General features: G+C 36.6%; 1 protein-coding gene across 1 annotated transcript in view; it reads left to right on the forward strand.

Annotated features, from left to right (window-relative positions):
• ACVR2A (activin A receptor type 2A) overlaps positions 1–12,075 on the forward strand; it is a 1,507,426-nt gene extending 1,495,351 nt beyond the window's left edge. The window contains exon 11 of the mRNA XM_044074861.1: positions 3,284–12,075. Coding sequence (XP_043930796.1) covers positions 3,284–3,478 — 195 coding nt within the window. The 3' untranslated portion in view covers positions 3,479–12,075. The remainder of the gene's footprint in view (positions 1–3,283) is intronic.
• Positions 12,076–12,676: the final 601 nt, after the last annotated feature.

The raw sequence follows: 12,676 nt of genomic DNA on the forward strand, positions 1-12,676 counted from the left end.
TGACAGAAAAGCATAGTAAATTGGCAAAAGAAAAAATTGCAAATGGAAGAGAGGACATTCTCCTCGCCTGATGTTACAGTGATGTCAGGAAATGGGTGGGAAGTGGGCAGGGAGCAGAGAAGAGATGGACAGGGTTATGGGAGGTATGAGTGGGTGTGGCCTTGGTCCAGTTTTGGTCACAACAAAAGGTGTCAACCCTAGTTAAAACATTCGAAAGACTTGACTTCATACACTATAAGTTTAAAATGTATGCAGAGATGCATTAATTGAAGATGTGTCGTAAGACATTAGCATACTGTGTTTTTATAGGGGTCTATATTAGTTCAAGGAACATTCACTTCAGAGAACCTCTGTTCATCGAACAAAAAGCATTGAACGTTCACTTCAGCGAACATTCACATCAATGAAGGATTTACACAGGGAAGGGAACAAGCTGGCCAACATAAGGAAATTTGCCCTTTTCCCCACTGTAGTGCGATCTTGTTGGTATATTTAGTTAGGGGGTGTGGGGGGCTGGGTTTAAAATACTCAGGTGTGTGTTAAAGAGAAATGTTCGGCAAGTAGTTACTTTCCTCATGTGTAACACATTCAGTGACATGAACCTTCGCTGAAGTGAACGTTCAGTGTTTTTTGTTCGATGAACGGAGGTTCTCTGAAATGAACCTTCAATGAACTAATATAGACCCATTTATAGCAAAATAATAATAGGTAATTTGACAGATGTCTTGTTGTAATGTGGAATATTAATCTTAAAGAATAAAAGGTTATGGGAGCCAATGTAAAGACGTTTTATTAATTTATAGACAGATGATTTACAATCACTAGTAGTACATTCTAATGGAGTTAAAGCTGAAACATATATATATATATGTGTGTGTGTGTGTGTGTGTGTGTGGGTGTGTCTGAAACATTGACTAAATTAAATTCAGATTGTGGATTGGCTTTTATGAGGAGGAGAAGGATAATGGAGTTCTTGCTCTTCAAATAAACTTCACTTACACAGCAAAGTTTTTTTATCCAAATGTTTTCTGTCACATATAACTGAGGATGAGACAAACAGAACTGAAAATGATTTTAAGTGTTTAACAAGGTCTATACATTACTGATTTAATTGTTGTGTCTTGTATGTTTGTGTTTATGAATTGTTGTAAATGGCAAGATGACAACTGTTAACAGTTCTGCTGTGTGCCGCCAGACTGCATTCCACACCACAGACGAATGTTCATCAAGGAGTTGTGATGTGTGTACCTGGTAAAAGTAACCCAAGGCAGTAATGTTCTTGCATTCATTTACATTATAGTCATTTGATTCGTCTTGGGCTAGAATTGCTGTGATTTGTTTTTATTAGAGTCATAGGTTCATAGGTAGGTACTAGGCTATTGGCCCAAGGGCCTACGTAAGCCTAGCCAGCAAGGTTCCATAGCTTACGCCACCCAAGAAAGTTATTTTCCTGTGCCACTATCCATCAGAGACACAGAAGTGATCCCCGGGGTGTATTTCCTATTTCCCATCCACTCATCAAGATTTTTCTTGAAGAGTGCTAATGAAGAACTTTGCTTGACATAGATGGGTAGCTTGTTCCAGAGTATAGGAAGTCTCTGGGACAGGAATCTATCCCTCCAGTGTGTCCTGTTTATTGTGGTGACAAGATTTAGGTCCCTAGAGCATGTAGCTCGGAGGGATTGGGATTTCTTTAGGTGTAGCATGTCCAACAGCTCTGGGTTTGACATAGCTTTATATGTTAGGCAGAGATCACCTCAGAGTAGGCGATATGCTACAGAGTAAAGCTGGAGTTTTTTGAGGTGGTCAGTGTAGGGCATTTGTTTGAGGCCAGTAATCCTCTTTGTGAGGTACTTCTGTGGCCTTTCCAGCTGCTGCAGATGTCTTGTGAGGTACATTCCAAAAGGGGCATTGTACTCTGTAATGGGTCTAATGAGTGATGAGTAGAGGGGAACAATGACCTCTTTTTTCCTGGATGAGAACCCTTTTATGATGAGGTGTGCCACGTAGAAGGACTTCCTGACTACTGTGGCGACGTGACTATCAAAGGAGAGACTACTGTCCACCTGGGTCCCAAGGTCTCTTATCACGCATTCAGTGTTAAGTAGATTGCTGCCTATGTGGTAGTTCATGGGTACAGAGTTTTTACCAAAGGGGATGACACTTCACTTTTTGGCATTGAGCTTGAGGCCATGGCTCTGACACCAGACATCTGTCTCAGTGAGGCCCTTCTGTAGGATGTCCACATCATTTGGGGACTTGACTATGGCTCCTAGTTTGCAGTCATCTGCGAACTTCGTTAGCCAGAGGCCTTCTGTGTTAGCCTGTACTTCAGAGAAGTAGATACCAAACAGGAGAGGTCCCAGGATGGAACCCTGTGGTACTCCACTTGTCACTGCTTTGAGGTCAAATTTGGAGTTTGCAACTTTTACTGTGTGGGTTCTGTCAGTGAGCCAGTTGGCAGCCCATCTTGTGACGTAGGGATTTATACCTAGTTTAGTGAGTTTAGCTATAATTCCAGAATGGGGAATGATGTTGAAAGCCTTGGCGAGGTCAAGATAGGCTGTGTGAACCACCTTACCCTCATCCAAGGGTTTGGTGACTGCCTCAAAGAAGTCGATCAGGTTAAGGAGGCATGATCTGCCTTTCACAAACCCGAACTGGGTGGGATCCAGAGTTTGGAGGTTACCAATGTCTTTGTTTATGAGTTCCATGATGATACGTTCCATGGCCTTGCAGACCAGGTTCGTCAGGCTAATAGGTCGATAGTTCCCGGGATCAGTGGTGGCTCCCCCTTTGTGGAGTGAGATAACTGTTGCTGTACGCCATTCAGTGGACACACAGCCTGATGCGAGGCTATTATTGAACATGGTGCTTAAGTGGGGAGTCAGTTCGTTCTGAAGTTCATGTAAAACGCAGCCTGGGATGTTGTCTGATCCATGGATGCTGTGTTTTTGGCTTTAGAGAGTGCAGCTTTTACCTGCGTAGTTGTGATTACAGGGACTCTGCATTCTTCCTGTATAGATATGGGCCCTTTAGGGGGTGAGAGGGGGGTAAACTTAGCACTGAACCTATATGCCAGGATGTTGGCAATATCAGTTGGTTCTGTAATTTCCGTGCCTTTGTGCTGTAACTCAGAGCAGATCTGGTTGTTGCCATCTAGATTCTTGACATAGCTATAGAATGCTTTGTGGTTGTCCCTTTCTAATGTGAAGCATGCACCATTTATTTCAGGAAGTAACAGGTGCAGTTGTATTAATCATTTATTTTTATTTCTTCTCAGGGATTGGCAGCTCTTTGTGAAACTATTGAAGAATGCTGGGACCATGATGCAGAAGCCAGGTTGTCAGCTGGCTGTGTAGAAGAACGAATTATTCAGATGCAAAGACTTACAAACATCATAACCACAGAGGACATTGTGACAGTTGTCACAATGGTAACAAATGTAGACTTTCCTCCCAAAGAATCCAGTCTATGATGATTGTGTTGGTCAAAAGAACTGCCCTCTGGGACTCTGTAATAGAGCTGCTGTTAAACTAATGAGACTGATGGCATTTATCAGCTCAGCATTTTATTAGTCCGACATTGTGAATCCTGTGCTGCTTTGAAAAGAGAGAGAGAAAAGGAATCACAGTAACAAACAAAAAGTTGTGACATTAGCAGTCCACATTTGAAATATGGACATCATACTGATTTTTTTTATTCTTAACATGGATCGCTGATACTTGGCTCATTACACAGTATACTTGAACAACTCTTGTGGATTTAAAGTAGAAGACAGACGTCAAGTATAAAGATGACTGTGGAGACAGTTATGGATTCTTGCTTGGCTACCAAGTTGGGAAAAATGAAATCAGATTTTTTGATAATCTGAAGACTTAATTCCTCAGATGAACTATTTTTTTTAATCAAAATCATTTCATTCTGAGTCAAAAAAGAGCAACTGTTTTTGTTGCAGTGCTATTTTGTGTTTATATGAATCACTGTTGTAATGCCATTATGACACAGCTTGTGAATGTTTAATGTGCTGCTGTTGTATGTATATCTACATGTATAATCAAGATGAGAAATAGCAAAAAAAAATCTTCCAAATTATGTTCTACAGTACTTGAATCCTGCAGTGCAGGCAGTATCCTGGAGTAAAATTCATTACTACAAGCTCAGAAACAGAAGAGTAGTAATGTCAGATAAAGTCTGGGAAGATGCGAATGTGTTCACTTCTGTCAAAACCTCTGCAGCAGAAATCAAAACTTTGTATTGTCACGCTTGGTGCTCTAAGGCTTTTTCTTTTTTCTTCCTTTTCATTTTCTCATTTTTTTTCTTTATCAAGCCTTTAGTCTTGCTTTTGGTTGATACTGCTTCTCATAGCAGTAATTAACACTTCAGTGCTCTTCTTAAAAGTTATTTGATTAGTACACTTTTTTGCAGTTCCCTAGTAGTTAACTGTGTCTTAACAGCAGTTGATTGTTTTAATCTAGCCTCAAGCCTGGTTGAAATGTTATTGGAAGAGTTTACACTACATCATTGTCAGTTTTATGTCATGCAGCACTCCCCCACTCACCCACCCATCATGTAATGTACTAGATAAACGCATTGGAGAGAGGTGATTTTATCCTCCAGCTGTGCACACTGTTTTAGTAAGAAGAAAAGATATGGAGTGCAGCACTTGATTTCTTCAGCATTTTCCATCAGTTCTTCCACTGCTGAATCATTATCTTTGAGTGATGAAAAGAAAGTGGAAATTAACATTAATTAAAGCATTTTCATTCCACCTACAAGAAAAGTGTAAGCTGTGTGCAGAATTTTCATAAATGAACAGTAATTGATGACATGCACAAGGATAGGATCTGATCTGGCAAACCCATGTAAAAAGACTTTAGCTGTAAAGGGCCAGCAAACATCTCATCCATATCAGTTGATTTGACTAGAAGTCTTTGTGCATGTATGTTGACCATTTTTCCAATACTGAAGAGTCATAATGCGACATGTCTGTTCTGGAAGGTGCTACTGGCCAGAAACAGTTTTCTTGAGAACTCTTTTTTTCTCTCTCAAGGAAAAAGTGCTGCTTTCTTGAGGGTATTTGTTTTAACTTGTTTTAAATCACAGTGCTTCATTTCCATGTATACATTTTGGGCCAGTCAACTGTGTAACCATTAAAGTGTTCAAACTTGTATTTTGCTTATGGCGTATATATAAAGCAGATGCCAAATGTATGCCATAATCTGCCATATGGTATAGTGATGTAGTGGTCAGCAAGTTAAAGTAAAACTTTGTTCTAGTGTGTTGTGAACAGAATGAATGAACATGCTTTCATTGCTCAGTTCAGTCATACTCCTACATGTTAACATGATGGATACCCTTATGGAATGCCTTAGAAGTATGCCTTTAGACTGAGACTGAAAATTCAACACTGTCTGACTTTATAAAGTCATTTTTGCTTCCCCTTCAGAGCTTCTTGGGGCTGTGGCTCATGAAAATTGGTTGTGTGTGCAGATATTTCACATCATTAATTCAATTCTCTTGACATATTTTAGGGAAATTTTGAAAAGGATTCAGGTGGTTTGTCTGCAAATTATATTTCAACCTAGGCAAACTTGTATCCTCTTTTTCTGGCACAGGATTTTTGAGCTTAGTAATTCAGGTTTCTTTAAAAGCTGTGTCACATATATTGTAAATAGATTATACTGTACTTCAATATTTTTCTTTTACATAATTTATTAGATGTCCGAATTGCTTCCTGTTTGATGTTGCATTGCAAACATGGTCTGATAAAATTTTTTAGCAAATTTCAAAACGCATTAAACTCTGATTAAGAATAAATTCCTTCAGTAACTTAAGAGGTTGTGCCACTTAACTATGATGTATTTTTCTTGGCATAGCAGCAGTACTGTAAAGCATGTCATTTAGTTTGACTAGGTCTCCCTTAGCATTGAAAAGCAGTTGTGTTTTTGAGACCTTAACTGGTTAACAAGAGCAAAGTAAAGTGAATGTGAATGACACATCATTTTTCCATGGTTGGTAACAAATGTAGTAATCTAACATCTGAAATAAGCCATTATTCATATTTTTTAGTTTCCATTTAGCTTGGTACACTGATCTTGACATTTTTTGCACCACTTCAAAAATATGATCCTTAGTTAAGTACTAGCATCCCTTCTGCCACTAAGCTATTAGTTATTGTCCATCTTTCATTTAACATGTAATTTCATTGTGGACAAAAACGTCAAGCCCTGTTTTGATGTCAGTGGTGTATTATTGTGTTGTCCCTCTTTCATCTGAAGTGCAGTTTCACTGTGGACGTAAAAAAAAATATATCCAGTTCCATTTTGATATCCTGGCTCTTTCTAGCCTGGCTGTTATATTTAGGCTTAGAAGTCCCTTAAGGAAGCAATTTTGGAAAGTGTATTATCAAACTCTGACCTGCTTGCTTGCCAAGATTGTGACTGTTTCTTCAGATTGCTTTTTGTAAACAAGACACCTTTCAGGTTAAGCATGCAGTAAGTTTTATAATCTACTATTTTCACATTACGGTGAGGTGGTGACTATTCAATTGAATGCTCTTTGAAGAATCTGAAACTTCATTTGCTGAAAAATTATACAAGACATTGAAGCAGTAGGAAATGATCGACTAGTAAATGCACTTTATTGGAATTGCATTTAGAAGCCATGAATGTTTGGTTTGGTCTGTTTAAAATTCGACCATACCATTCCTTTCTAAACATCCCCTCCGCAGTTGTCATAATTAGAGATAAAACAAAGCTACGGTTTGTTAGCTAAGATGCATGCTGAAGATTTTTAAGAGCATAGTTTTTTGAATATCATAATGCTGTATGCACTTACTATGACTCTGTATTTATCTTTGAGCATAGTTGTGTGTCAAGTGTTTACCGATGAAATAAATCGCATATTCTCCAGTTATAGAGTATAGACACATTCTCAGTGAGTGGACTCCATCCACATGGTTCCCACGTGCAGTGCTACCTCTTCATACCTACTTTTGCAGCTGTAGCTGTTGAGGACGGGTTTCTGTTGTCTGCACCACCACTAAATCTGTGGATTGTTAACTTGTTTTCTGTTATATTTGTTAGTTATTTCTCTGTAATGTCTATTTTGCTACTCTTTAGTATGTTGTAATGCTGTCCTTTGACTATCAGACTAATTCAAACATCAAAAAGATATTTGTTGTTAAATATGCTCTCTCCCACAAATATTGTTCACTAGTGTGGTAGCCTATTGCTGTTGTCTTCACTATGATGTCTCATTTTTTCTTTAGTAATTGGAAGTGTAGGTTGTATAAGAAAGAATGTACCTATAGTAAGTAGGTACCCTCCACTTCTGTTTTTGAACTGAAGGTACATGGATACTTATTACAGAATGTCACATGAATTGCTGGATAACAGGCTTTTTAGGGGGTGGGATTTGTCCTGCAAGAAACTTTATTGTTTAAATAACCTCCCAAAAACAAGGTATACCTCAGTTCTATGTTCAGCAAACTACAAGATTGATAACACTAAATCTAAATAACTTCATCTGCATTTTATAATTTTGTAGTACAAATTGTACTATATTTAAAATTGTTAAGCTGTGTTTCATGCCAAGAGAAACTGCCCACTGAAAGCATTGTTCTTGCTTTTTGCTTCTGAGCTGTTTTTATAAAAAGTGGCCCTGTTCTTTTGAGTTTTTTGTATAAAAAAGAAAAAGAAAAAAAATATCCTGTTGCTTTTATATTTCCACCCAGACGTATTATATAGTGTTGCCTAAAACACATTTTTAAAGTTTGCTGTGTCTCTGAAATATTTGGGAAATATATGCATGCCCTTTTTATCCATCATGAGCTGTAAGACCAGCGTTGTCAGAGTTCTTGAGTGTAACGTTTAAGAGCTATTTCCCAGTTACTCTGTGTAGTTGAATTTTGTCTGGTGTACCTCCTTGTAATATTTATTAATTTGTCTGCTTTGTATAACTGTTAAATCACCTCAGGAAGCTCTATTACCCACACTCCCTCTCTCTGCTTTGAGCCACAGTAATTTCAGTACACTACATTTGGCACGATCACTTGTGCTGTATAAGCTATATACTCACACACAGACAGAATATGTCAGTTTCATTCTTGCATTGCTGATATCCGTTTTTCTTCACAAATTTCAGGGGTACACAGTCATGCTAATTAAAGTAATATGCAATTGTTAGCTATTGGCAAGATGTTAACATTTATATTGTAACATTTGAGTACAGGTATTGCTTGATTCCAGAATTATTGTAAAAGCTGCTGTCGTTAGTTTTTTAGAAGCCCATATAACGTAACGTTCACAGTGAAGTTAAAGTAACGAGAACTGATACTAATACAGAAGCTTAGTGTACTTTTTTTTTCTTTTAAACAGTGCCATCTCTGTCCCCATACAACTTAATTTGAAAGGTTAGCTGTATAATATCTGACTACCATGCTTACTTAAAATGTGCTTTCAGTGTTATGGTTCATGTACAGTATGACTGGGAAGTATAATGTCATATAATGGCCATATTTTCTTATTTCTCCTGTAATCATACCTTGCACCTTTAACTTTCAGTCTACCTTCATCATCTTTAGGTTTTATAGATTAGATTAGTACTAGGCTAGCTGCCCTTGTGGGCTATTTTAAGTCTAGACAATTACCCTATGTCAGAATCAAACCCTGTACCTTGTGTCTCTAAGGAAAACACCTTAGCCATTATGCCAACCCATCCTTACAGGAGTCTGTCTCAGTCGGTACATACTCAATGAAAATGAATTCCACAGTTTTGCTGCTTTAAGAAACTTGCAGATTACAGTTACTATTCATTCAGAAGTAGGCATTTAATTATTATCTCAGTTTTATTTAGGGTTTGCACAACTAATAGTGGCCTCATTTAGATGGCATACCTGTTTTCCAAGATAAAAGATGTTACAGCAGAATGACTGTGATTCATACTTTTCATTGTGTGCCACATGATTTAACTTGCATGTAAATTTGCTTAAAAACTATGTACGAACGCATTTTCCTAGGCTGTTTGCGAACTGCTGGTGCATTGGCGGTAGTAGTAGTAGTAGTTTCTAAAGTCTGTAGGATGTTCTGGCAAATGTTCTCTCTTTATTCTGGGTCAGACTATGCCCTCAGAGTGGATTGGCTCCATGCACTAAAAACAACACTGGTTTTATCTTTCTAAGTGCAGCGGCAGACACAAACAGCATCAGTCTTGGTTCCAGATCAATGGGAAAAATGGCAGATTTGTGTATGTGGCAATACACACACACACACACACACACACATATATATATATATATATATATATATATATATATATATATATATATAGATGGGGGGGGCTTTTTAATTTTGGGAATATTGAGTTATTTTTGTTCATAGCACTTTTTTAACCTAAAATCTCTTAAGAGATCCATCCTTGATGGTCACATTTTTAAGTTTTTATTAAAGTCATTTATTAGAGTGCAGTCAAAATGTTTTGAATTGTTTAAACTTATCCCCATGTGGCAGTTTTCCGTAACAGTTTTTTCATACTGTACATTTTTCACTGGGGTACAAAGTAAACATTTGACAGAAAGAAAAAGAAAACACTGTAATCTTTCATTAATATTCATGATCTACAGTCATTTCATAGCTGTCAGTACAACTAGGTCCTATACATCAACACTTTGTCTTTTCTGCATTAACCTCACTGCTGTATGGAATTTCAAGCTTCACAAATCACAATCTCTCTGTAATTATTTTTTATATTTAAATGTTGTAACTCATTCTAGACATGCCTATTATGTAGTATCTGCTACAGATATTTTTACAATATACTTTTACACTCTGTCTTTTACAATTTACTCATCTCATTGTCTTTTACAATTTACTCATCTCAGATGTAATTTGTAGTAATGTACTTAATGTACTTGTTTGAACATTATTGTAGTTCATTTGCACAGCCCCTACGACAGGTCTTTTTTAGTCAGATTACTCATATGAGTGTCTGTCCACAAGTTAAACATGTCTGAATGAACCCGGTAGTGTATCAGCACAAAAAAGTGCACATGCTTAGGATTTAAAGTGCTGAATCGGTAGCCAGTATTATGATGTATATTTTGCCAGTTGTATGTGTAGTTTATTTGCATTTGTGAATAGAGTTTGAGGGACATTCTTAGTCTTGATCTCACTGTGAATATTTTATGCATTGCATAAACAGTTATTTATAAAACACAGTACACTAATTACATATATATTCATTGCTGCATTCTTTGGGAACAGATTAATAAGTGTACAAACATCCAGGTGTCACTAGACTCTTAGCAGGGAGTGGAAGAATGGTATATGCAATTATGTTCTTGTACACTATCTTAGGATATTGTCCGTTCCGCACATTTACTTTCTCATATAACTAAAAAGTTTCAGTGTAGCCATAATAATGCCCACATTGCTGGTTACTGGTACCTTTGGATGAAATTTGTTTCATTGTTTTCCACAAAATTAAATCAGCTACGTCACTTCTGTTTTACAATTTGAAATTATTCTCATTTGGCTTAGTTTTGGGATATAAAACAGATGCAGTTGACTTTATTTTAATCCTATAAAAAGTATAACTTGAGGATATGAAACAGACTAAACAATTCTTTTTACTTCTTTTTAATCCTAAATAAAGTATATGATTTTGTTTCCGGATGCTTTGATTTATCCTACAGAATGAACAGTACATATTTTACTTCTTACCTTTGACATTTAAATGTGTCGCTACCTTTATTTTGGTGAAATTTGCAGGTTATGACACATGAACTTAAGCCACTAAAGTCTGCACATTATACTTATTTGGCTTTGTATGTAGGTCGTTAGTATGCCAGTTGAGAGCACCCTGTTAGTAAGGTCCCTTGACTATTTACAACTAAGGCAGTCTTATCCTTGCTTCTCGAAAGATGACGCATGCCTGAGTTCCAGTCTTAGAATGTTGAGGATCGTAGGGAATATTTTAATACAATCACATTTTTTTATATGACCACATTTATTCTGTTGTCTGTGTTATACAGATTGTCAAGATGTATCTTGTATCTTTTCTCGAGTAGAATTATCTATTTATTAATATATTCGCTCAGTTGCAACAAAAAAATAACTAATAGTTATGAACAAAAGGTCTTGTTTGTTGACTTAGAGAATCTTGAGTTGTTTGTAATCCATATTTATTTGAAGTAAATATCACAAGTATAGTTAATGTAATTAGCCAGTTGCAGACACCATCTATATAAGGGTATATAGAGTTCTCCTGAAGTCAAGGTTGTACATTGGCTAGCTTCACATGTTGGTGCTACTATCAGCATGTCAGAATATCTGAACGAAGATTTTGCATAATATGTATATATCACCCCGCCCCTCCCCTTCCAAAGATGGACTTTTTAACCATGATTTTACCAGCACTTTTAATTAGACATGCTCTAATGTGTTATAGAAATGAATTTTTATAGTAGAGTTTAAGCCTAACTGGAAGGCATTTTCCACCTAATCTGGAAGAATGTGGCATGTACAAATGCTTGCAGTTTCTGATAGCCTCAAATTATATGGTAAAACCCATTTAAGTATGTAACAGATTAAAGCCATTATGAAGTTAAACTCTATAAAACTGTTGAGAATGCATGTCTTGGACAAACTTGTACATTTAAAATAAGTCCACAGTAGTGATAACATGCAGTTTTTTTCCAAAAGATTTATGTGAGTTAAAGGAATATGCAGAATTTTTATTTCATTTTTTTAAGCAAATGTTACAAATGGCATCCATAACTAAACACCGTTTTACCTCAAGTTAAACCAGCAGTGTGTCTTTTTATGCAGTTTCATTTCTTGTATATATTACCTCTCAGTATGCCAGTAAGCAATTATTTTAGCTTTATTTTGTGTTTCACATCAATACTTTGTGCATCTGGGACACACGTTGCTATACTACTGTTAAAGGTGTACTTGCCATTTTTCTGCAAGTATTTAATGCTATACTGGCCTGGATGAAAGTAATTGTTAAATATTGTACATATGAAAATGTATGCTGTTTCCTCTGAAATAAAGTGACTGCTATGTACAATATGCTTTTGTGCTGATTATTCATTATTCAACTATGCAATGATATTTTAGATTAAGTAAAGTAATTAACAGTGAATCAGGGTTGTCTTAAACTAGCTTGTAGCCTTGAAGGCAGTTGTCAGCAAATCCAAAGACTGTTAAAGTAGTGTGTGCACTTGAAACAACACTTTGCATTTTTTATAAACCCATGCACACACACACACACACACAAGCACATGTTTAATCATCAGTATCTCCAAACTGTATTTTCTTATATTTCATTTTGCAAGTGGAGGCTGACACCCTTCTTTTAACAGTTAATTAATTCTTTGTTTTTAAACAAGAAACATCTTTATTAAATTATCATATATGACATAGGCTGTATTACATTTATATAAATGAAAATGTACCAGTAGCGACACAGTCTCAGTTGCAAACATTATACATTCCAAACTGTGCCGACACGACTGTGGCTGCAGACATTGTGCATATCATATCCAGTCATCGTTAGTCAAAAATTACAGAGATCGTTCAAATCCTGCCTTTTTTAAACCTTGTTCCTCCTCTGCATATATTGATCCCACATTTCCCATTTTTTCATATGTAATTTGTTCCTACCCTTT

This window comes from Protopterus annectens, chromosome 6.part0, assembly GCF_019279795.1.
Source record: "Protopterus annectens isolate FY-2018-M chromosome 6.part0, PAN1.0, whole genome shotgun sequence".
In the NCBI taxonomy this organism is placed as follows: Eukaryota; Metazoa; Chordata; order Ceratodontiformes; family Protopteridae; genus Protopterus; species Protopterus annectens.